General features: G+C 38.1%; 1 protein-coding gene across 1 annotated transcript; it reads right to left on the reverse strand.

Annotated features, from left to right (window-relative positions):
* Positions 1–1,645: 1,645 nt before the first annotated feature.
* slc30a7 (solute carrier family 30 member 7) lies at positions 1,646–27,275 on the reverse strand. The gene is made up of 11 exons (XM_053513373.1): positions 27,138–27,275; positions 26,543–26,644; positions 25,306–25,419; positions 23,039–23,126; positions 22,818–22,947; positions 20,441–20,638; positions 13,106–13,156; positions 11,763–11,898; positions 3,046–3,136; positions 2,732–2,881; positions 1,646–2,519 (listed from the first exon to the last, which is right to left on the reverse strand). The coding sequence occupies exons 1-11, from the start codon at positions 27,215–27,217 to the stop codon at positions 2,472–2,474; spliced, it is 1,188 nt and encodes a 395-aa protein (XP_053369348.1). The 5' UTR covers positions 27,218–27,275; the 3' UTR covers positions 1,646–2,471.

Below are 27,275 nucleotides of genomic sequence, written 5' to 3' on the forward strand. Positions count from 1 at the left end.
CAGGAGCAGCATGTGTAGCTCCAACCATCATAAAGCAGAATCCAGCTGGTGCTGGTCCTTCTCTGGATGCCTCAGGATCCTTACAGAGTCGGCCTTTGTCTACTGAAGCTGGCACAATGTCCAGATGCCTCGGGATGGGTAGAAAAATACAGAACAGATGAAGAGAATTAGCGTAGTTACCATTCAGGATAGATGTGCTGAAGTATGAGGTTACGAGGTGAGTAACGCATATGCCAGATTAAAGAGATGCGTCTTGAGTCTACTTTTTAACTGAGAAACCGTGTCTGCTCTCTGAACACTGTCTGGAAGGCTATTCCAGAGCTTTGGAGGTTAATATTAAAATGCCCTACCCCCTTTTGTAGATCTTAAAACTCTGGGAACTACCAGATCTTAAGGAGCGTGGTGGATTATAGCGTTTCAGAAGACTGGTTAGGTATGTGGGAGCTAAACCATTTAAAGCCTTGTATGTAAGTAATACTATTTTTTAATTACTTTTAAACTGAACAGGTAGCCAGTGCAGGGATGATAATATTGGGGTTATATGATCATATTTTCTAGATCTGGTGAGAACCATGACGGCTGCATTTTGGACTAACTGAAGCTTGTTTATCGAGGATGCAGGACAACCACCTAGTAATGCATTACAATAGTCCAGTCTGGAGGTCATGAATGCATGAACTAGCTTTTCTGCAAGTTTGGCAATATTTCTAAAATGAAAAAAAGAGTTTTTGTGATATTTGAAATTATTTTTTAAAAGACAAGTTACTGTCTAATATTACGCCCAGGTCTTTTACTGTTGAGTTAGTAGTAACAGTACATCCTTCCAAACGCAGGCTGAATTGTGAAAGCTGTTGTGTACTGGTTTTGGGGCCAATAAGTAATATCTCCGTCTTATCTGAATTTAGTAAAAGAAAGTTATTGGTCATCCAATCTTTTATGTCCTGGACACACTCAGTTAATCTAGACAACTTGGGTATTTTATCTGGTTTAGTTGAGATATATAATTGGGTATCATCAGCATAACAATGGAAACTAATCCCATGTCTTATAATGACGTTACCCAAGGGAAGCATGTATATTGAGAACAGCAGAGTTCCTAAAACTGACCCTTGAAGGACCCCATATTTTACTGGCATTACACCAGACGGTTCTTTATTTAGATCTACAAAATTAATCAGACAGGTGTGATCTAAACAATTTTAATGCCTGTCCCTGAATACCTATGTGATTTTGTAAGCGATATATGAGAATATTATGATCTATAGTGTCGAATGCAGCACTAAGATCAAGTAAGACTAGTATTGAGTAATGACTAGTAAGTATATATACTTCTAATTATTATTTATACCAAGGCATGTTTTAAAATCATGATCCTGACAAAATTCTGTCCAGTTGCCTGCCATATCTTTTAAATTTATTTGGTTTTACTAAAACGTATACAAATCATAAATCAGGACAAAATGAAAATGATAATCTACAGATTATAAGCTACTGAGCTGTAACCTGCTTACTTTAGTTGTTTATTGCAGTGATGTAGCCTTCTTTAGATATGAAAGTGGTACAATTTCAAATGGGCTCTTGCAGCAATTCATGTGTCATTCCGATTTTAAATGATTTTATTCCAACAAATGCAAAAAAGTACAAATCAGATGGCAATATAATTTATTGAATTGCACAAATGTTCTGGCCTGTGGCACAGTTGTTCTTTAAAATCCATATGGGTAATTAAAGTATGGACTTCTCACATTTAAGTGGCTCATCAGATCCATTTATGGCTGAATAAAGCTGGTGTTTCATCCAGTTTTACATAAGTAGAAATCCGAGAAATAATCAGTGAATCAATCAGTGAACACCATGCAGTAAAAAAACAAAAACAAAGGAATGTTAAAACTGGCTAGAATAACCTACATAATTCATGATTTTACAGATGCTGGATGAAGGAAACGTGTGGGAGATTGTCCAAGAGATCCACTGGGAGGGGAAAAAGGCACTTAAGAGATCAAAGTGTAATGATAAACTGAAGTGTGGGGCAACACATGTGACCGACGTCTGCAACTACAAAGACATCCGACCACAGAAAATACTAATGATTCACTTCACATACTGTTAAGAGGCTTTTCCTTCTTAATCAAACATAATTTTAAACCTCATTCTGACCATAATAAGGGTGAGACACCAAATACAGACTAGAGTCTTTTTAGGGATATTTAAAAATATATGAACAAGGACAGCTGTTGACCAGGGGCACCAACAATCTTTGTGTTGTTTGGGTTTTTTTTTCCCCCAGAAAGAGTCAGTTAACCGTACTGTACTGCACCACGGCTGCTCCAGATTGGTCCGACTGGGTGTCGACAACGTCAAGAGACCCAAAGAAATTAAAAGAAGGGGCAAAAAGTGGTAGAGTTTGGTGATGAGCTTCATGTAGCAGCACAGAGGGCTTTGGTCCCAGGACTTCTGAATCAGGGCAGCACTTACATGGCCGCCACATCGATCTGAACGTACAGCTGCCTTACTCCTGCCTAGAGACACAAACACAAAAACTCGGTGTCTATATTTTATAATATTAAATATTTTTTAAATAGTATATATCTAATTCAGGACTGCTGGGTTGTGATGTCAGGATAAGCCACAGTGCATAACTGGACCTAATTGTTTCATTCAAAATACTGAATAATATGCAGATGTGTATAGTATAAACAGTATAGACTTTTGTTCTGGCGGTTTCCCTCACCTGTGTGAAAATGTTGTGCGTCTGACTAAGAATCCATCGGGAATCAGCGTCAGGAGCCACGAGGAGTTTCAGCGTGCCGATGTAGACGTCGGTGCACAGTGTCCAGAAGTGCGGCTCCTGCAAGTTATACACACCCTGCAGCTGCTGCACCTGCAGAGAGAAGCACAACAACCCAAAGCTAACGATTAAGAGTAACCAGAAAAACCAGCATTGAAATGGAAGCAGACAGCTGTTCTGGTCATGCTGGGAATTAAGGCCTGCCAGACTATTCAGCATTTTCTTAATATGGCTGTTGCAAAAGGAGTAGCACTCACTCTTTGGTAGCACTCAGGAAGGGCATTGTCAAGTGCAGGTGGAGTTCGCTGCATCAGGATGCCAATGGATTCCTTTAGCAGAGGAACCACACTGTAAAGCAAAAGAATGGCATTATTTTTCGTGTAATATGGCATTTCAGACATCAGGATGTTTCATTATCTTGCTTGTTACAAGTTTGGCAAAAGATTTAATACAGCAAAACAATATAAAGCTTACAGTTTAGCATGTAAAAAAGTAAACTAACAAATAAAATGAAATATACACAATAAGAAGACCTCAATGTTTATTATTCTTAGTAATAATTACTTGTATAACATTTTATTCCTAGCTCAGTAGATGATCCGATTTTTATCAGGCATGATTATAAAGTCTTTTTAAAAATTGCATTGATAATGTTAGCTTATTCATCTTCTAAAATAATTTTTATTAAGGCTACATTTACACTGCAGGTCTCGATGCCCAATTCTGATTTGTTGCCTATATCTGATTTTTTTGACCGTCTGTTTAAACGTTCTTTCAACTATGACTCATATCCGACACACATGTTTACATTCGCCATGCCATCTGAAACATTGCGCATACTTAAAGGGAGGTTCTTGCGCAACACACTAGCCAAGATAGACAAAGGCGAAGTATGCTTGATGCTCTGCGATATATGCAAAGTTCGCGAAACGTAACCATGGTTTTAAAACGGAGGAGGAAAAAAAAACCCGCATAATTGCAGCCTGTGCATTTGCTTCATTTACCAAATGCTGATTTTTTTAATGTTATTTAGTCCATAAGCAAAATTAGCATAAAAATGTGGATGTTTGCTTATAACCAGTATGTGTTTCTTCCCCAAACTGTTGCCACATAGGTCTTTAAATGTTTTTGCACACTATAGCTTTAAGATTTATTTTCACTGAGTAAAGGGGCCAAATCTCTCAACGTAAAAATACCTATGTGTATAGTGAGTCCATAAAAACACTGTCAAGGTTGGAATGGAAGGGCTAGAATGACATCAGTACCTGACCACATTAATTCTCTTGTGGCTAAATTGGCAAATCTTTATAGCCACACTCCAAAACCTAATAGCAAGCCTTTCCAGACGGGTGGACCAAAAGCAACCCAGAAACCAAATCTGAAATGGGATGAATAGTCAAGTGTCTATAAGCTCTTTAACTAATGGCATACACTGTATGGCCTAAAGTTCATAATTATATATACACACACACACACACACACACATACTAAATATTATTATTATTATTATGTGTCAGTAATTTTAACATTGATTACCTGCTTGTACTGAAACATGTCAAACTGTCTTGTATACAGTACTAAGCAGCACATTCTTAAGGATTATTTGCTAGAAGCAAGGGAAAAAAGAAGGCAAGATCTGAGAGACTTTAACAATGACTACATTGTGATGGGTGAAGTCCTGGGCTAGAACATCTCTAAAACAGCAGGTCTTCTGTGTTGTTCCTGTATGCAGCGTTTAGTAACTACAAGAAGTGTTTCAAGGAAGGAAAACGGGTGAACAGGTGATATGGACATTGAAGACTCATTAATCTGCATGGGGAGCAAAGGCTAGCCTGTTTGGGTCAATCTAACAGAAGTGCTACTAGGCTACTCTGGGCAATGATCTGTTGGACAAACAACAAATTGTTGAAAACCAAGTAGTAACTGGAGCCAGTGACCACGTTCAGCAGAATAATATGTCCTGAAGCACTGCAAAGTCATTTGGAATAGTTTGCAGAACATGACAAAGAGTTCAAATCTGTTGACTTGGATCTGTGAGATGTGCTGGACTAACAAGTCTGATCCATGAGTGCCCCACCTTGGAACTTACAGGACTTAAAGGATCTGCTTTTAAAACCTTGGTGCCAGACGCCACAGCACCTTCATAAACCCATGCCTTTATGATTCAGAGTTGTTTCAGTAGCACAAGAGGGACTTAGTGGGGCAATATTAGGCATTTGATTAAATTGTTAATTGTGCATGTGTGTGTAAATTCAGATGGCTCATTTAGGTGACTCATACTACAGTGCACTCGAATAAGGGATTTTAACTGGCCTGAAGGTGTTGATTAATGTTCTATAACAAAAGCTGTGCTAGTAATGCAGGTTTTTATTAATGCATTTGTTGTGAAACTATAATTCTACAGAAATTACCATAACCACTTACATGATAAAATCTTCTGTAAAGAGAAGTTAATTCAACACTTATGGAAAGGTTGCGCCAGTGTCAGTCAGTCAGAGTTATAGCTGTAACTTCAAGTTATCTGACATTGTTAGGATGGCGGACATTATATGTTGTGGTTTTGTGGTAACATAAAAAGCTGTGGACCTTAGTTAAGGAAACAGCTGCCTATAGCTGATATAAGTTAAGCGGTACCAGGAATTATTTGGTTTTGTAGAACAAACAATAAGAACTTATATTCTTCGATTAACAAAAATGATCACTGCCAAATGACTGTGGTATAAGATTACGTTGTGATGTGCTAAACTATAGTAACAGTAACTTTGCTGAATCATAGCATTACCTTTAACATAAAGAATATATCCTATTCTGAGCCTTTAACAAGTTTTATTTGTAGAATATCCAATGTTAGGTTAAAGGAAAAGGCCAGTATGATGCACACTGACTGAAACCAATGACAGACCAGGCCACTGCTTGTGACGTGGCTAACATAGCTAACATCTGACCTCATAGCTGGCGTGGTAGGGGCATGGCCCTGCTTCCCGCTCAGAGATCTGTGGAGATCATCTAGCCTGATCATCATTGCGCTCCCAAACCCTCAACCCTCAACCGCGGACACATATGGGAGCTATTAGAGGGTTTCTGGGCTTGGCCTACTTTTCCCTCTCCTCAACTATTCAGTTTTACCTCATTTCACTCAAACCCCAGGCATAGCTTCATCTTTGACACAGGCTTACTTTTGATTTTCAGTAAGGCAACCATCTAATGAAATCATCATCATCATCATCATCAGCTCTATTGCAGTCAATATTTACAATTCAGAAAGCCAAATTGTATTATCCGTCATTTCTCAATATGCTAAAATACAGTTTAGAGCTTTCTGAAATTATCCCAATGACTACAGCTAATGGCTCTTAGCTCAAACCAGCTCTGTGACCATTAGCGGTCATGCAGAATTCTTAGATAACCTATAAGACTCCATGAGCTCAGCATTTCCTTTAAGTACCCTCTCTGTGGTGGAATCACATAATGATGTGCTAAAAGTTTTGCACAAAAAAGCACTCCATTTTAGACCTCCATTAGAATTAAACAGGGGTTAATTCTATTAATTAAAAATGTATCCTGATGCTTGAAAGGTGTTCAGCTTCACAATATTTTGTTTTGTTAATAAACACTACTTTTTTGGTGATATGATTTGATACAGGATATGGTGTTTACGGTATGCTACAAATTTTATAAGATATATATGTATCACTTGTGATTGGTCAGAAAGTGTTGATTAAACATCTACAACTACAGCTCTGACAGTAGTGCAGCTGCCAATTACAAAAACTAAAGCATGTCTTTCAAATTCATGTTGGTAGAATAACTCCTTTATAGTTACTAGTCTTCCTTTTCTTCCATCATTGAGGTCTTGATGAAGAAGAGGTGGAGGTTGTCAGACATCCACAGAATGTATATGGAGATGACTTCACCATTAACAGGAGCAATGTGCACAGATGGATAAAGAAGGTTAAAGAAGGGGAATCCAGCACTGAGACAAACCACACAGTGGGAGACACTCAACTGGAACAAAGGGCATTCTCAAAAAGGATTCAAGAGTTGGGTTCAATGACGATGCAAATGTATCACTTGTAAGTGATAGTGGAAGAGCTACTCCACCAATATTTGCATTTTGAATGACCCAAATTAGTTAGTTAAGAAAGTTATGCCACTTTGCGTTTCTTTTGGTACAGCCCTCGTATGTTATTGTTTTTATAGTATTAGCTACCTGTATAGCAGTCATTCCACATACATGGATTAAAAGCATGTGCAGTTGTTGATATGGAGATGGTTTCTGGAAGTAGACAGTCATGAAAGAAGTCTTAGTGTCAAAGCGTTGTAAGAATCAAAATGTAAAGCTGTTATGCCACTCCTTAATTATCTGACAATAGCCCATTACTGACAAAAAAATTCTTTATATTCAATGCCGAATTTCAGCACTTTACATGAGCTCCTCTCTCCTTGTGTTTAGGTTTTAAAAATAAAAACAGGAAAGCGCTGCATGATGGAACCTCTGAGTTCTGAGATCACATTGTTTCAGCCTTCCTGTGCTTGTAGATGAGCCACTCAAGCAATAATGTTCAAGGCATGCAACTCTGCAAACAGAGAGAAAAGTATTCGGGTGCCATGAATTATGGTTTGGATGAAATTTTTGTCATAGTAATTGATAGAACTCAAAGCTGAGTGTTAACTGCTCCAAAATTGTGGTCTTAACTTTGTAGCTGTCTCTCCAAAAATGTCCAACATATTGAGAGACTAAAAATAAAGGCCCCTTCTGTGAAACCTCTGAAACAGAGGGTTTGCCTTTTTCAAGGAGGGAGAGCTAGAGATTACAAGTGCAGCCTTAAACATGGTCATTAGGTAAACCCATCTGCACTGGAAACTGAAACATTTCAAAAAGATCCAATTGAGGAGCCTGTCATTAGAGAAACCGGAGCTGCTGCTGGCATCGAGCAGTGTGTAGCATGTGCCTATCTCATCCGACCATGAACGGTTCCCACAGCCTACACAACCCGACCCTCCCAAAGTTCTAAAGCTTGATGTAAACATCCAGCATGTCTGTGTGTAAAGCTCAGCTGAAAGAGGTGTATTCTTTGCAGCAGGTTCTCAAACAACCTGTGAGCTAAGTTCATTCATTTTAGTCTTTTTCTCTCCTCAAAGCAACGCTTGTTGGATATTCAGGTTAAAAAAAAAGAAAAAAGAAAAAAAAAAAAAAAAAAATTTTTACACGCTGACACACTAACTTCCCCGAGCCACTGCTAAATACCTCACCCCCTGATCACAGCCAAATAAATCCATCCTTCTGGGTTTGCCCAAATGTTAATTTATGTTAATGTTTCTCCCTCTGGCCAGTCATCTGGCTGTAGGCAAGGGCTTAAAGCGATTAAGCAGCATTTTGGAAAAATCAGGGTCATAACAGCAGGAGCTTTCTGAATACGTCCAGCTAACACACACAAAGCTTCTGCTATACAGATATCCTAAACACTCCCGCAGGGTGAAATGAAACTAGATATTTAATATGAGACTCATGAGTTGATCATAATTATGGTTTTAAAGTTTAAAAAAAAAAAAAAAAAAAAAAAAAATGAAGGCTTCGCTCATGCCTACTGATCTCATGGAGCTGGAAAATGCATGCTTCAGCAATTCAATAACCAAAATGTCCATCTTACAGTCCAACTACAGAAACCACAGGCATTCCCGCAGAGCGGTTACAGTACATGACCTCCCTGAACAAATGAGAGATGATGCCAGTGGACCAATATCTGCCAAACTCATGAAAAGCAAATGCAATGAGATGCATAAGGACACCAAGTTCAATGACTCCTAAACACTCAGCTAAGAATTTCAACCATTTTCAACTTTTAAACTTTTAAAAAATCATTGCTATTATAGCCTCCGTTTGCTGACTTTGATCTGTGTTAGGTCTAGACAGATCTGTATTTTAAATCCAAGTGTTCTATACAAAATTGATTTAATGACGGTCACATTGAAGCTCAATGACACCTATTATTAAAATTGGTTATAAATCAAAGGGATAGCACTCTCGCCTTGCACCTCCGGGTTCGATTCTTGGCCAGACTCGATTCCCGTATCTGTGTGCAAGGAGTTTGCATGTTCTTCCCGTGTTTGGTAGGTTTCCTCCGGGTACTCCGGTTTCCTCCCACAGTCCAAAAATATGTAAGTTAGGTTGATTGGCGTTCCCAAATTGCCCGTAGTGTGTGAATGAGTGCGTGTGCCCTGTGATGGATTGGCACCCTGTCCGGGGTGTACCCTGCCTCGTGCACTAAGCCTCCTGGGAAAGGTTCCAGGCCCCCCGCGACCCTGAATACAGGATAAAGCGGTACAGAAGATGAGTGAGTGAGTGAGTGAGTATATTAAACATGCACTTGTAACTCTAGCATAACTAGCTACTCTGTGTAAAAATGTTTTTTCCACCAATTTGTATATTTTTTCGAAAACTGGAGTTCAATAATAGTTTTAGTTGCAGTTTAATAAATACCAATGTAGAACATGTATCACGGTAAATCTATTACAAGTAAAAGGTCTTTTTAGGCACAACTCAATGTAGTCACTGCTGTAACATATGTAATTATTTAAGAATAATTCAGGTGTTTTAAAGACTCCACAGGTAGAAACAATTCCAGACTATAATATATATTTATATCTCTGGCAGGCCTGAATTTTTATTTGTTCATGTTTTTAGCAGGTTTTCTGAAATAATGGCAAAATAATTTTGTTGATCAGTGCTAGAGACATTTTAGATCACATAGTTATGCTTGTTAAAGTAAGAATTCTCAGTAATCTGCCAAACAAAAACTATGGATTAAATGTACTACAAGGTGTTAGTATAAACGCCTCCTATAATTACTGTACAAAATCATGTAATGACCTACAAAATCCTCAAGCTCACGAAACTCAAGCTCTATGCTCTAAAATTAATCTAAAATAAATTAACTAAACTAGTGTAACGAGTTTACAAATAGACAGAATTCTACTAAAGAATGTTACCGTATAGCCTGGAAAATATGACATTAGCCTTTTATAGTAGCCTAGAGCTTACAAAGATAATCACAGTGCATAATAATAATTCTTAACACTCACAATTCTTAAAGAATCTCACAGCATGACTGTAATTTCAACAAGCAGTTCTCATGTCCGTATGTCTTATTAAAGAACCCTGCACCTTTTTCTTATTATTCGGCCAATTTTAATTGCCAAGTCAGGTTGTATAACAGTATTGTGAACTTGTCCGTTCCTGCACCCGGTTTCTCTCTTAACCATGAACTTGTATTTGAAACATCTCTCTCTCATTAACAGCTCAATGTTCGTGTTTTAAACAGAAACAGCAGGACATGCAGGAGGCTTTGTGTCTATTGTCACCCTACTGATGTGTTCATTTCTTTGCATTTACTGCATACCACATTCTGACCTAGGGGTGGAAGATAGGGGGGGAAAAAAATGACATAAAGCCCACATCTCTTCTGAGATCATGGAAGGAGGAGGGAATATCCATCCTAAAAAGATGCCTTTGTTCTCACGTTTTTAATGTAACAGTCAGGGATCACGGCCGCATTCCAGAGAGCAGAGAAGAAAAGCCTCAAACATGGGGAGGCAGTGAAGAAGAGAGAAGGTGTTTACTACGAGTAATGCGTTTTCTGTTTCCATTTTCATTAAGAATCATGTTAAAAGTAAATTCTCACTATACAGTACTAGTCAAAAGTTTGATTTTTTTTCCCCTTATTTTCCACTATATTCTATTTTGTAGAACAATTAATAAACTATGAAATAACACATGGGATCATGTAGTAAGTAAAGATGAAGATTTGAAGAGTAGCCATCTTTTGCTTTGATGACAACATTGCACAAACTTACCATTTTCTCAACCAGCTTTAAGAGGAAGTCGCTTGGAATCATTTTCCAAACATTAATTCATTAATTAATACGAGTTTTCATAACTTTACTTCAAGTGTGTTACCTGCAATCAGCTAAAATTTTAACAGAACACATAACCTTAAAATTAAACAATCAAGACTTGTGCTGGATGGTTTAATTTTAATGTTTTCTTTTATAAAAATTTAAAATAACAAAAAATTACAAATTCCCAGCTAACAGCAAAAATACTGTTTAAATGTGCAACATTATAAAATGTTACGTAGTCAAACATCCAGAAGATATGTGGCCTCCGTAAGCACTACTCTTACTAAAAGAATAGTACACAAGACTGCTGCTGGCTTTACCACATGTGGGAAAATTTGGTCTCCACCCTGTGTATAATACTCTTTCAGCTTTGTATGCGTGTGTGAGAGGGACAGAGTGTGCGTGAGCAAGCGAGCGAGTGGAAGAGAGACCTGCTCAGTCAACCCCACCCGGAACTCAAAGCTACACCTGAAACACAACAAACTGAAGCCACTTCAATGAAACCATCTCACACACGCGCAACTCTGACGATGAGCATTCATAAGCAGTGAGTATATACAGAAGTGAAAATGTGCAAGAAAGTTGCATAGTTCACTCGTGTGTATGTTTGTGCATCCGTCTATGCACGTGTTTATTTGTGTTCTTGCATGCGTGTCTGTCAATGTAAGTATGTGTTCTGTCTATCTGAATCTTTTTAAATCCATTAAAATGTACCTTTATTTGTAGGGCTGGACGATATGGCAAAAAAAAAAAAAAACCATAAATAAATAAAAAAACATTTCTTTTCATGTCAGTTTTTATAATATAAATAAATTAGATAAATAAGTATAATGGATTAATCCTACCTCAAGTCACAATGAATAAAGAAAGCAAGTAAAATCCATAGGTATATTGACTCAACATGAGTAAGACTCAAATGTTAGAAAAACTGTTTAACTCAGTAAATAAAGCGGTATAAGTGACCTGTAAAATTAGTTTGTTGTATTTCTGGTTATGGTCAGGACTGTTCTCCTATACAATGTACAACTGTGCTCTGATTTCATTTGTGTGTGCGCGTGTGCGTGTGTTTTTCCACCTGACGCCTATGAGAATGGCGATGAGCATCGAGCAAATCGGATCAGCGATCATCAGGTCGTACTTCTGCATCAGGAAGGCTGAGATGATGACGCCGATGCTTCCCAACGTATCAGCGACAATGTGGAGAAAAACTCCTGTGGGACAGCAAGCAAAGCTACTTCACATTACTGACATCTAATAGCTCTCTCTCTCCTCCTCCCTCTTTCTCGCGCACACACACATACGTTTGTCTGACAATCTGAAATTCAAACCAGTTCTCATACAAAACAACAGTTATTTTTGGCTGCGATTCCAGTAGAGTGGATGTTTTTTCAGTGAACCATGACGCAGAATATAAGCCAAGGGTCAGGTATTTAATTTCTAGAAATAGCCCATGTCAGATGAAGTCAGAGGAAGGCTTTACATCAGCACTACCAAAAATGGCAGGCATTCAGACACCTTGCATGCAGGAAGAGGTCTGCGAGCACCAGTACACATGGCAAATAAACGGTAGAAGTGTGTGGTGAATGAACGAGCTAGCTGTGATGGCACAATAACCTCTCTCTTAAAAAAGTTTCCCTTGAGCTGAGCACGTGACTGAGGCTGCTTTCAGGTTCCCAGAATGCACAACCACACAACCCTAAATTAAGTGGAAAGCTCATCCAAGTTGAGTGAGAGAACAACCAGAGAAAAGGGCATTAAAAAAAAAAAAAAAAATTTTTTAAAGCAACGCCATGTCCCTTAAACAGCAGCGGCACACACAAAGAATAGTGGAAAGGATTTGAGGGTCGATTTATCATGGGGCGGAGATGTGAAAGGTGAAAAGGTCTCAGAGCCCAAAAACAGGGTAACCTTTTGCACCACCACCTCCTCCCTCTCCTCATTTCCCCCGAGCGGGCCTCCCACAGGACCCATTCTATGTGTGCGCACCAAAGTAAAGGGGACACACTCACTTTCTCCTCTTTGTTAATTTTTCCCACACAACCTTACACAAAATGCTTTAAAGTGACAGCGCTCCAGCTCTTCTCAGATGCCAGCGTTAACCCGGTTAGTCCCATGGGGGTCAAAAGGTCAACCTATGGGCTGGTCTGACCCATCACCTTGCTGCAAATAAAACTCCATCAACTAATCATGTCTGGTGATAATGAATGTGTCACGTGGTGCATCATTTTTCTTGTGACCCTGTTTTTTTTTTTTTCATGCACTGACAAAACAAGCAATGCCACTATGCGAAAAATGACCGTTAGAAAAGCAAATATTTTCTTAGGGGAAAAAAGGGGCGACACAGAGCAGTACAGTAACACACTATAAATAAGACTCTTACACCATCTGGTGGTCAGAAGACTGAAAGCAAACTTTTACCTTGTAAGATCTGTTTGCTGGAGCCTCTTTCTGGTAAGTGCAAGTGATCATCTACCAAACAACAACAACAAAAAAATATATATAAATTAATTATATCACACAAGTCATGTTATCCAAAATGATAAAGCTGGGCTTCACAACATAAACAGCTCATTGTGATTCAATATTAATACAAGATAAAATAAATTAGATGATTACAAATAAAAAATGTTTAGTATTTTATGTCTGTTTATGTTGCTTAATGTTACTGTTCATGGTGCACCTAAGGACTTTTGAAAGAAATAATTCAATAATTAAACACCGAAAAAAATAAAGAAATAAAGCAACCTTGAGCCACATCCACTTATGCCATGATTAAAGTGTTATTTAATTGTAACATTCAACTCCATAATTAAATATTGAGTATTTAAATATATATTTATACATCTTATTAATTCCGAAAACACTAAAACACTGGCTACACTATTATTTTCTGAAACCACACTGCACTACCACTTTAAAATTGAGTTTCCTTTTGTAGCTTTTGTGTGAATTCATTCATCTAACACATAAGGGGCCAGGGGTAGCTCAGTGGTTAAGGCATTGGACTACGGTTCGGAAGATCCCAGGTTCAAACCCCACAACCACCAAGTTGCCACTGTTAGGCCCTTGAGCAAGGCACTTAACCATCAACTGCTCAGATGTGTAATGAGATAAAAATGTAACTCGCTCTGGATAAGAGCGTCTGCCAAATGTCTAAATGTAAATAATTCCTATTTAGGGGCGGGTTGGAATGGTCTCAGCTTTAACTTAATTTAAGAACATCTTAAGTATCAATTAATTATACTGCATGTCATTGCATCTAACTTTACATACATGCACATACAGGCATGTTCACTTGTTCAGTTTGTATCTGGCTTGTTGAAGTAAAAAAAAATGAACACTAGTCTCTTTACTCTTTACCCATTTGTAGCACAAACACATCACACATATGTTATAATGGTCATTTTGAGTTTCGACTTCATACCACTGAGGTAAGCTGGATGCAGCATCTGTCTAGAAAAATTTGACCAACTGTGCCCACATGAAAGTGAAAACCTCCTGCTTAGGCTACTTTTTGGTTGTGTTTCGGTGTACACCTCTAGTCACAAATACTTGATCTGCTACTCAGTATTGATACTGAGCCAAAGCCAGCAAGGGAAGTAGGAGATCAGAGAGAACATACATGATATTAAATCCTGAAAAAAAGTAAATAAATGACACGGTTGGAAAGGGATTTGGAAAGGCATTACTTGTGCTGGTTTTCTTTAATGGGTAATCTAACATTAGGCTGCAGCAACAAAAATCATTTGTTATGCATGTAATTAAAATAAATTAATCATTAGGCCTTGTTCACATGGGCATTAAGTTTTTGGATAAACGAACGTGCTCTGAACGTCCTAGACGTTTATGTTGTGTTTTGTAGTGGCACTTGATTGACTTCTACACCGGCGTTCGTTTGTCTCTGTCTAACGTCAGCCTGCAGCCCAAATTGTAGTTTGTGTGTTAACCTGTGGGGGCAGTGTGTCGGGAACTGGATATGAAAGCCCGCCGCTACTGGGTTCACTCTCTGACTGCACAACGTCGGATTAAAGGAAGTTTTTTTGTGGTTTATGAAGAAATGCAAAAATTTCCGCGTAGGTTTTTCAACATTTTTTTATGTTGCCCTTTTCCGCATTTCCCTCTGTATAGCATGTAGGATCATGGGATATATCCGGTCCTCCGAAGCGTAAAATGAACGCGAAGAAAACGAACTAGAAGCGGTTTCCTTGCGTTCGTTGGGTTTTCAACGCCAAGAAAAAGTTGCAAAGTTTTTTAATGCCGTATAAACGCGCAGCCGGACAAACGCACGTAACCAAAGCCCGTGTGAACACTCTCATTGACTCCTATGTGTAGAAAACACTCTGCGCTTGATCCGCGCTCACCGGACGCTACGAACGCAAGAAAAACGCTCGATTTTAACGCCCGTGTGAACAAGGCCTTACTGTGATTATGTTGTGTGCATTTGTAGTTAGTCAGCTAAATAATTGATAAATCTTGGGAAGCGAAATGTTAACACCACCAAAACTAAACATGATAAAAACAGCAGCACGGGCTGTCGATAGTGATCACTTGAGGTTTTATATATTTTCCAGTAACTAGTTAGATGTTCCACCTTAGTTTGTAGTGAATGTTTGCATATCGTGAAATGCAAAATACTTAGTGTTTCACTAAGATCTGGGAGTGTTTTGTGCAGCGGAGGATGCCAAAACAATTAGCAGGTGGAGTAGAGATCTGCTTTAACCAACTGGGATTGCTATTCCTAGATATAATTTTATAAAGAAAACGGCCAATACTCAGGCTTGGTTTTCACAAAAAGGGTGACATTTAAAATATCATTTTATAATAATTGAAGACCAGCAAACAATGGGGGATATGATATCAGAATTTTTTTTTTTTTTTAATGGGGTAAAAATTACAAGGTTGGAAAGGAATTTGGAAGGGAAATAAATGTTTGGAACTGGAAATGTGAAAGAGCCCACCGCTCCCTCGCTCCAAAGCCGGCTCAGGACGGCCGCCCTCGTCCGCTCATCGTTCAATTTCATAACTTTCAGGACAAGCAAAGAGTGATGACAGCCACCACGAGGCTATTCACGCTAAACAGTAAGCAAACATCATCGCGGGATGCAGATGCCCCAAAAATCACTTTTTTTTAATGATTATTCTGCGGCGGTGGTGCAAAAGAGAAGAGCGTTTTACAAGGTCAAAATCCGTCTCCGAGAGCTGCAGGTGGAATATGCGTTGCTCTACCCGGCCACATTAAGTGTTAAAGCTGGCCGTGAGCGCAAGAGGTTTGTTTCTCCGGAGGAGGTGATTTCTTTCCTTGATTCCCGACAAGTGTCGGAGTAAAATGCGGTGTTATTTCCTCAGTGGATACAACTTTTACATTGTATTTTTTACGTCTTATTTTACATTAAAAAGAGGCTGTCTGCGCAGTTCTGCAGATGACAGATTTGGATGCGCTGACTTTTCGTAAAAACGAAGATGGTGGTTTGAGGAGTTTTGTATTTCTCTTCACAATAAGGTCTGTGTGGAAGCCCTTGGGAGATGGATGTAACGGTGGTTTCCCCTGTTCTCTGTGTTCTGCTATTTGTTTCTTATTTATATTATACGTTGGGTAAATGTTTTAGGCTTTTGTTTAAGTTAGTATGTTTAAGGTCATAGTATTACTTAAAGATGTTTAGGTACAACTGTTTCATGACTGAGGTTTACGGCAATAGATAGCACACTTCGTATATGTACTTGGAACATTAGGGGAATTCATAATCCTATAAAGAGAAAAAATCCTGACTTACATTAGAAAGGAGAAAATTGGCATAGCTCTGTTACAGGAAACACACTTGGACAAACAGGAACATTTGAAGTAGTTGAAGCAGGGGGGGTATAATCAATTATACTCCTCATCCTTTTCGTCAAATAGTAGAGGAGTAGCAGTACTGTTTTGTCAATATATATGGGACTTTATATGGCAAGTCTATTACCTTGTTTAATGTATATTATCCTCCAGGGCACCCCTCTAATTTCCTTATTAAGGCTTTTGCTGTCTTTTTTGATTCGAGATCAGATTATATGGTTGCTGCTGGTAACTTTAACTGTTTATTTCTGATTGATCGATTTCCCCATAAAATAATGGTGCCATCTAACATAGCTAAACAAATTAATGGCATTTGTGAAGACTTAGAATTTATAGATGTTTGGAGAGCGCTTCACCCATCTGGTAAAGAATACAGTTTTTTTTCCCCCACCACATCAGTGTTATACGAGAATTGATTAGGATTGGGATTTATTCCCAAGAGTTTAATGCATTTAACTTTATCATGTTGTATTAACAATATTGTCATTTTAGATAATGCGATGGTTGTTCTCAATGTAAAGGCATCAAATAGAGATAACTTCCGGCAATGGAGATTAAACACCAATATACTCAAAGTTCAGACATTTTATCCCTTTTTCTTTGGGGAATTTACATCTTTATGCTATTAATGCTAAATCCACGCAAGACCCTTCTCTCTTATGGGAGACTAGCAAAGCTTACATAAGAAGGTTAATTTTGTCCTTTTCTGTTTCTAAGAAACTGACCCAAAGATTACTAGAGGAGGATTTGAAGAGTATGGAGGAAAATATATTAAGACTGCAGATAATGCGTTACTCAAAGAAATATCAGCACTGAGAAGCACAATAGACCCACATTGCAGAATACAAACTGAGGTTTGTGAAACAGAAATTTTATGAGCATGGAGATAAGCCAGGTAAATTTCTGGCTTACCTCACTAAAAAGAATGAGTGATTCACGCTCAATTATATCAATACTAGACAAATGACGAACTACATTATGAGATAACTATAAGAACCTATATAATACTGAAGTGTCTAGTAGAAGTACTATACTATTAGAAGCTTTTTTTCCAAAATTAGTTTACCAATTATCTCATTAGATCAGAAAGCAAAGTTAAATGCTCCCATTTCTAAAGAGGAGTTAATTAAGGCGATTTCACAAATGCAGAATGGAAAAGTGCCAGGTCCAGATGGCAATGGTTGTGAATTCTATAAAGAATGGCAAACTTTGTTACTTGAACCTATGCTTAATGTTTAATCATTCACATAGAAGTGGGCAGCTCCCTGAATCTCTAAGAGAAGCTAATATTTCCCTTATACTTAAAAAAGGTAAACCTCCCGAAGCCTGCTCCTCATATAGAGAACATAATAACAGATGTTATTAAAGATAATCAAGTAGGTTTTATAAAAGGCCGCTCTTCATGCAATAACATGAGACGTCTCCTTAATGTTATACAAGTCTATAAACAGCGTAAGATTGATGGGCTAATACTTTCTCTCGATGCAGAGAAAGCATTTGACTGTATTGAATGGTTATATTAATTTTTTGTTTTGGAGAAATTTAATTTTGGTGATGCTTTCATTAGATGGGTTAGAGTATTATATAATGAGCCTAAAGCTTTCGTTCTTACAAATTGTTCCAGATCAGCAAGTTTTTCATTATATAGAGGAACTAGACAAGGGTGCCCACTTTCACCCCTGCTTTTTGCGCTGGCTATTGAGCCCCTAGCTGAAGCAATCAGAACCGAGCCCTTAATTAAAGGCTTGCAGACTAAAGAAAGGCACCATAAGTTGCCACTTCATGCAGATGATGGGGTCATTTTCCTTTCAAAACCTGACTCTTCAGTACCATCTTTTCTCAATATCATTAATACCTTCAGCACGTTCTCAGGATACAAAATTAATCTTACTAAGTCAGAGGCTATGCCTGTTGGTTCCATGAAGACAATTCCAAATATTAGCCCCTTATTTCCATTTAAATGGTCCCCTGGAGGATTTATATATTTGGGTATTTGTTAGCCCTATGTGTAAAAATGTATTCAAAGATAATTTCTCCCCATTGTTTAGTAAAATTAGAGAGGATTTAAACCGATGGCACACACTACCTATTTCGTGGTTGGGTAGAGTGCCTTTAAAAAAAATGACTGTCTTTCCCAAGCTTTTGTATCCAATTCAAATGATACCTGGTTCAATCGGAGGACTGGATTTACCCAATATTAAGCTATATCAATGGTCTGCACATTTAAGATATATTTCTGACTGGGTTGATCTCGATAATTCTTCTACCTGGTTGGACCTTGAGCAATTACTGTCAAATTCCCCTAAAAGAAGTTTTTATCGGAGAACTGTGAAAACCCTGTAACTGTAATTGCACTTAAGGCATGGAGGGCCATTAATCGTTTTGAGGGAGGAATGAAAATAACTTCTGCCCTCACGCCAATTGTGAATAATCCGAGCTTACCTCCAGGCAGATTTGATGGGGGGGTTTAGATTTTGGGAAAACCAAGGTATTTCTCGGCTTCAGGATGTGTTTGATGGAGAAGGCCTAATGTCTTTTGAGGATTTAAGACAAAAATATCAATTATCACAAAAGGACTTCTTTCGTTTTTTTTTACAAATTAGGAGCTATATTTTGAAGGATACCTTGTTATGTACTAATAGAAGTCTGTCTCCTACAGAAAAGTTTATTTTTCAAATACCCGGAAAGAAGTCTGTATGTTATATAAGATACTTAGTGGTACATTTGAGAAACAAGTGGTTTTGAATACTAGATCTGCTTGGGAAGTAAGGAAGAATGGGATGATATCTGAAAATATGCCAAATCTCTCTCAGTATGTAACCGTGCCAAAGCAATACCATTCAAAATTGTGCACAGGTTGCATATATCACCAAACCGTAGACATACATTTAACAATGCCCTTTCACCTCTATGCCTTGGGTACAAAACACAAATTGGCACTCTTACTCATTGTCTCTGGTCATAAAATCAGTAACAAATATACTGGGCCAAGATTGTATCTGAAATGTGCATTATTTTTGACAAGGAGTTGGCTATGGATCCTGTATGTTTGATCCTTGGTCTACAAGATCAATCTTTGATTTTATCCAATGAAAAGATACTTTACAATCTTCTTACGTTTGCAGCCAGGAAAAATATATTATTGAGATGGATAAGCGATAAGACTCCGACTATTTTGGGATGGCACAAGATTTTAATAGAACTAATCCCGCTGGAATATTTAACATGTTTAGTTAATGGCCGACCAGATCAGTTCAATAATGTTTGGAAGCCTTATATTGGCAATTTAGAGACCGATTTGTCAACTATTCTGTGGAAAGTTTTTCCTCCCCAAGTACCTCAAGTGAGTGCATAGGATTTTTAATTGGTATTGTGCTACCATGCTTTACCTATTTTATTTTAATTATTTTATTTTTTGTTTATCTATTCATTCTTTTTACTAATTTATGTATTCTGAATATCTTCAGAATATCTTCAGGTTTCCCTTTTTTTTGTGGCCTGTTAGGTGTATTTTTGTTTTGTTGAAAAATGTTCAATAAAGATATTTGACAAATAAAATAAAATAAAGTAAGTGTCAGTGTGCTATCCTTAACACCAAGCAAACTCTGCAAACTCTTTTTTTTTTTTTTGGTTAAAAAAAAAAAAAAAAAAAGGCGCACCTTCTGTTTTATCCATTAAGACCAAGCTGTCTCTTCATTCTTAATTATGTACTTAAAAGAAACTGCAATATCAATATACAGTAGCTAAGATCAATATTTTAATAATTATTGGTTATGTTCAGCAGTACTTTCTTACTGAGCCAGAACAAAAGAATTTTTTTCAAGATGACTTGAATAAAAAGAGATTTTTAAAATTATTGAAATAGAAAAGTTTAAAACTGAAAATCCATAAACAACATAAGCAAAAACAGCTCCAGATCTTACCATGGCAGTGAGGCTCCTCGTGTGAATGGCCATGTCCATGTTCATGTCCATGTCCATGATCATGATCATGTCCATGACTGTGTCCATGATTGTGTCCATGCCCATGCCCGTGTTTAGAATCGTGGCTGTGTCCGTGTCCCCCGTGGCTGTGTCCGTGGCCCACGCTGCCGTTAAAAAGAGAGTGGCTGTGCCCGTGACCTACCAAAAAAACAAATCAACCATTTTAAATGGTGTTTTAGGAACATTATCAACAAGATACTGTTATTAAATTAAGTGGAAGTTTAACACAAACCCAAGAAATGCATACACTCAGTAAACAGAAAAATAAATGCCTCTCTTTTTATGGTTACATGATTTACCGACAGTGTAACTACTGACATCATTCGAGGAAACGTAATACTATACTGTACATTACTGCCATAATACAATTTGAGTTTTAAAAAAACGGCATGGATAACTGTTGAAGTGTGTATATATTTTTCGGGCCGCTCATTATGCTCCTATTTTCACTAATCTTCTTATACCACCAAAATTTTTAAACAATTACACTAGTCCATTTGTAGTTACATTTTACACTGAGAACATTTGGGACTCGTTAGTTCCTGTTAAGGCTTATGTTGTAGCAGCTATAAACAGTCATGTTTCCTTGTAAAAAGCTGTTCTTTTTTTTTCTCTCTTGAAGTAAATGAATACAACTTGACAAAACCAAAAAAATACATTTAGATTTACATTTAGGCATTTGGCAGACGCTCTAATCCAGAGCGACTTACAAAAAGTGCTTTAATGTTTACAACATTGGATACATACTTACACTGGGTTAACCAGGTTAATAACTAAGTACCATTAGTCCAACACATCTGAGAAGATTTTTTTTTTTTTTTTTTTTTTTTTGGGGGGGGGGTTAGTCCAAGTACTGGAGAAACAGATGCGTCTTAAGTCGTCGTTTAAAGATAGTCAAAGTCTCTGATGTACGGACATCTAGAGGAAGTTCATTCCACCACCTAGGTGCCAGAACAGAAAAGAGCCTGGATGAATGCCGCCCTCGATCCCTGAGAGATGGTGGGATGAGGCGAGCAGTGCTGGAGGATCGGAGGGAACGTGGTGCAGTGCGTGGTGTAATTAGCGCAGAGAGGTAAGTGGGTGCTGGGCCATTTTTAGCTTTGTAGGCAAGCATCAGTGTTTTGAATTTGATGCGGGCAGCTACAGGAAGCCAGTGCAGGGAGCGGAGGAGTGGGGTGGTGTGGGAGAACTTGGGAAGGTTAAAAACTAGTTGTGCTGCTGCATTCTGGATCAGTTGCAGGGGATGAATCGTGGACAAAGGCAGGCCTGCCAGGAGTGAGTTGCAGTAGTCCAGTCTTGAAATAACAAGGGACTGAACAAGCACCTGAGTAGCCTGTGAAGAAAGAAATGGGCGAATTCTTCTGATATTGTAAAGAAGAAATCGACAAGAGCGAGTAAGGTTAGCGATGTGTGGGGAAAATGACAGATGATTGTCCATGGTTACCCCAAGATTGCGGGCAGTGGTTAAGGGAGTGATTTGGTTGTTGTCCATGGATATCACAAGGTCTTGACCTGGAGATGAGTCACAAGGGATAAACAACAGTTCGGTTTTACTAATATTTGGGCTTCAGCTGATGAGCAGCCATCCAAAATGAGATGTCTGCCAGACATGCTGAGATCTGGGTGGAAACCTGAGTGTCAGAGGGAGGAAAGGAGAGAACAAGTTGGGTGTCGTCTGCATAACAGTGGTATGAGAATCCATGCGATGATATGACCTCACCAAGAGACCGGGTATAGAGGGAGAACAGAAGAGGACCAAGAACTGAGCCCTGTGGGACACCAGTAGAGAGTCTACGTGAGGCAGATGTAGATCCCCTCCATGTTACCTCATATGACCTATCTTTTAGGTAAGAAGCAAACCATTGACACGCTGTTCCACAAATTCCAAGGCTTGTAAGAATAGATAATAGAATCTTGTGGTTCATGGTGTCAAATGCAGCTGACAGGTCCAGGAGGATGAGGACAGATGAAAAATACAGGTTGTCATGTTACTGTAAGAAACTCCTTCATCCTAAAACTGTTAGAAAACATAATGTCCAAAATTTAACATTAACTGTTACAAAATGTTAATACTGGAGACTCCTTCCATAAGTATGAATAAAAATGTTATTTTAACCAAGTTACATAGAGTAGCTACTGAAGAAGTGTTGCACTGTAGAAATAACAATATTAAAATGTATGCATTCATATAAACCTAAGAACAGAAAATGACAACACCTTCAAATCAATCAGAAGTGCAACTTAAGCAAGCTTCTGTCTTTTAGATGCCAGACCTGAAGAGCAACGTTAAGCTTAAACAAACGGAAACACCCTTCACCTTCTCCACTGTGAGAGTGTCCATGTCCCCCGTGCTGAAACACAAAGATGCCAACAAGGTTGACGAGGAGCCCTGCGATGGACACAGGCAGCAGGCGTTCATGGTGCACATCTGGGGGTTCTAATGCTCTCTGAAGTATGAGAGGAAGAAAAGAGATCATCAGATGTGAGCAGAACAACTTGGCTCATTGGTAAGAGGAAAAATAAAAGTCCTGCACTCACCTCCACGCCTTCTGAGAAAATAAAAAAAGCAGTGAAGATGAGGAAGAGACCGTTGACGAAACCTGCCAGCACTTCTGCTCTCACATAACTGCAAAACATGAGCATGTGATCAGAACACTTTACAAAACTAGTCAATTACATAATCAAGTCTTTATACTACAGTCTAGTGCAAATGTTTGCACACTAATAAGACAAGAATAAAAGTATGACATTTCATCTAATCAAACAAAACATAAGTGCTGGGTGACATGCAGTGCTGGACAGTAATGACAAATTTAATTCTTATGTGTAAAACTTTTGTACTTTTTTCAACTATCTGGAATTTACCAAATTAATCAGTGTAGGGGACTTTTTACTTTAACTTGCCTACATTTAAAAGAAACATTTTGTACTTGCTACTCCACTACATGTGCTATGTAACATCAGCCTTTTATTGATACTCATCAGTGGACAAAAGTGATTGTCCAAACTGAAGCACAGCAGGCACACCAATCAGGGTACAGCACAGGCTTTAACTAATTTTCTTTGACCTGTTGCAACTATTAGATTTATCTGGCTTGTGAACACAGAATGTTACCATTATAGGATCAGTGCAACAGCTTGCAATACTGAACAGCAGGTTAAATAAACAAAGTAAGCAACACCAGTGCACTGTTTTTGAATAATTTTTAAAGTTGTCTGATAAAAGACTAGCTTGTTTTAAATTACCATTCAATTACCTTTTCTGTCTGCCTTATACCTATTCCCATGACTTCTTACAATATAATGATTTTTCCTCAAATCTAAGCAAGTATAATAGTAAGCTCATTTCTGTGCTAGTTTTCTTTAATGGGTAATCTATCGCTAGCTTGCAGCAGCAAAAATCATTTGTCCAAAATAAATAAGTCATTACTGTAATAGTGTTGTGTGCAGCACTAGGTCAGCCAAATAATTGGTAAATCTTGAGAAGCAAAACGTTACACCAAAACCAGACACTACAACAACAAAGGCTGTAGCTAGTGATCACTTTAAGTTTTATCTATTTGCAGTAGCTAGTTAGAAGTTTCACCTTAGTTTATAGTGAATGTTTGCATATTGTAAAACACACAACGTTCAGTGTTAACACTAAATGAATTTGTTGGATGATGCAAAAACAATTAGAAGGTGGAGTGGAGTAGTTCTACCTTAACTAACTTGGATTGCTATTTCTAAATATGACTTTATATAGAAAACAATAAATCACAAAATAATTACTCTGGCTGGGTTTTTACAAACAGGGTCAAATTTTACATTTTTCCCAATATTTGGAGACACTTCTATGTTATAGGTGTCAAAAAAAACCCTACAAGAATACAAGTTACCTAAATAACCATTAGCAAAACAGTAGTGTTTCATTGTGCAATGAATAACCTGTCCACACTGTAAACATTTATTTTAAGCTGATCATTTTACTCATCAACCTAAAATTTGTTGCCATTTTAATGGCTTAATATAAAATGTTATCTATTAAAACTTGTCATAAAATTAAGTGTATGAGAGTTTGTAACTGATTTGTTTATAAAATTAAATCTATCACAACACAGAGATCACAGAATTTTTTTTTTTTTAAGATCTTTTTACATTGTAAAATAATCATTTACCTGCAAGTTGAGTGACTATACAGTACTAGAATGCTTACAATGACAGGTAATTTAATGCCACTGCAACAAAAGATGAACAACATACTTCTATGTGTGTCTGAACCTCAAATTCACATTGAACTGGCCTTCAGTGTTCTTCTGTTTTTCCCAGCCACAGAAAGCAGCAAAAAAATAAATAAATAAGTAAAAATCATCATCTTCAAGTGTTAAATCAGTCTCCTCTACCCTAAAATCGCTTCTTTTATACTGAGGGCATGTTACTATCTACCCAGGCCTGTTTTTTTTTACAATCTAACTCCATGTGTGTGGTGATTGCCCATGTAAGCAGAATGCAGTAACTTTTCTTTCATCAGACATCTTTAGAGGATGTTTTTCATATGATATCAAATGAATATTTTTGGGGGGGGAAGTTATACTCCTAAATACATCAGTAATCACACAGTTTAAAAACTGTATCACTACAAGTAATAAAATGCTCAAACTTCAACATGACTATTATTTATTATTACAGTGCATGTTATGGCAGTATAACACAGCCAACATATAAATACTGTATCTAGGTGAAAAACAGAAAAATACTTTTAGTAAAATAAAGCCAATCACATATCCCGTCAGTGTTTAAAGCACTGTGTGTGTGTGAGCACTTACCCGTATGAGAAGGAGTCATTGGACCTCCACCGTGAAATCACTGATGCGGCGAGACCTGCCAGAAGTGCTGTGCAGTCGAAGAACATGTGAAAGGAGTCAGATATCAGCCCTAAACTGATATGGGGAGAAACAGAGAGAAGGAATAACATAATCCTTAATACATCTAAAATTAAAGCCAAAAAATTGTATTAAAAAAAAAAAAAAAAAAAGGGACAGCTTTCAGAGAATTTCAGAGCTTTGCTCTCAACTCTGCTCTTTCAATACCAAGAACAGGTCTTTAATTTCTCTGTAAAGTTTGATGGTTAAAAATCTCACACCTACCACAATGCACTAAAATGCACTGCATACCAAAACTAGTCCTCAAACTCTCTGTCCTCAAACTCACTGTCAGATATGCTGCACATGGGTCAGTGATGCTTTTGAGCTGTTCTGTGTTAAGCAGCTCTTGACAATATAGTCAAGCATAAGTCATGGTTCAACCTAAAGCCTGGCTGCCTCTGCCAGGAGGTTAAGAGTTAGCCACAGAAGACCGGCATCTCTCCCCGGCAGGCCGAGCCCTGCAGACCGGCATCTCTCCCCGGCAGGCCGAGCCCTGCAGACCGGCATCTCTCCCCGACAGGCCGAGCCCTAACCACCGTCATCTCCAACAACTGAGCCCTGAGAATTATTGCTCCCAACATCCAACCCCTGATCACAACTATTAGACGCGCGCACACACATTTGTTCCTCTTTAAAAAATTTAATAAAATCAAGTTATTTTTTTCTTGGTTTAATTTCTGACTCATGGTGCCAAGACAACTTCTCCATGTAAGAAATAAAACAATCTAATAAAAAAAAAAAAAAAAAAGAGGATCAAGTAATGTTTTGGGATAATACGTGTTGTTTTGCTGATATGTTATCAGAGTTTAGAAATGTGCCGACTGCCGTGAAAACATCACAAGCCTGCTGTCTTATCACCCCGGATATGTTTATAAGCACAGTGTTAAATAAGCGGACAATACACACTCGGTACTCCTTTAAAGCATGACATGTGAATTTTACAGAACGTGGACAACATGAAGTGTCCATCTGACAGTCAGTAAAGGGAAGCTGTGTGTGTACGTGTGTGTGTGTGTGTGTGTATACACACTGCTGCAGTCTTTAGACCTACGTGGCACATCTGAGCTCACAGTGACGTTTATTGAGCTAAAGCCGTTAGCGGTTAGCTTTAGCTAAAACCTCACACCCACACACTTACCTGTTACTCCAGATGCCGTACGTTAACTCCACAAAGGCAAAAGACAGATTCAGGCACAGGAAGAAAAACAAATTCCGCGATGTCTTGTCAGCCAGAATTGATCTGAAGCGATGAAAAACAGACACACACACACACACACACACACAGTCGCGTTAGCTTATCCGTGTCAGTTCATTTAAAGGCAGCCTGTTAACTTAACACAAGTCAAAGAACAGCCTGATAACAGCATATCTTATTTGTGTAAACAATAAAAACACTGTTCTGATTTATTCGTCTTAGTCGATATTACACTAGATAGTTAGCAAAGCTAGTGTTATATCAAAGTTAGATAGATCACTAACTTAGCCGCTCCAGCTAGTAACTATTAAACACACGTGCATTTATTACGTTTCTAGTTACTTATAAAACAATGTTGTGTTTATTTTTCCATTTAACCAAAAGTTAATAATCTCCTTCCACCTGAGAAAGAAAAAAAACTTAAGTTACTGTATTAGTCCACAGCCGGGTGAATTAGCGTGCTAACTGTTTAGCTGCTTAGCTTCTCATGTTCATTTAGAGAAGCGGTTCTAAAATGAATAAAATGATTAAGGATTACCTGAACCACCCGGAGAGTTTGAGAACCAGATTGAATTTTGCAGGTTTGTATTCATCATCTTTAATGGATAAAGGTAACATCTTAGATAGCCAGCACGGACACCTGCAGCCCGGGTACCTTCAGCTGTTATTACGGGAG

The sequence above is a fragment of the Clarias gariepinus genome, chromosome 15, assembly GCF_024256425.1.
Source record: "Clarias gariepinus isolate MV-2021 ecotype Netherlands chromosome 15, CGAR_prim_01v2, whole genome shotgun sequence".
NCBI lineage: Eukaryota > Metazoa > Chordata > Actinopteri > Siluriformes > Clariidae > Clarias > Clarias gariepinus.

Coding starts and splice junctions, on each gene's coding strand:
- slc30a7 (XM_053513373.1), bottom strand. CDS start 27,217: ATGTTACCTTTATCCATTAAAGATGATGAATACAAACCTGCAAAATTC. Junction 26,645..27,137: donor AAACTCTCCGGGTGGTTCAG/GTAATCCTTAAT, acceptor TCATCGCTTCAG/ATCAATTCTGGCTGACAAGA. Junction 22,948..23,038: donor TTTTCTCAGAAGGCGTGGAG/GTGAGTGCAGGA, acceptor CTCATACTTCAG/AGAGCATTAGAACCCCCAGA.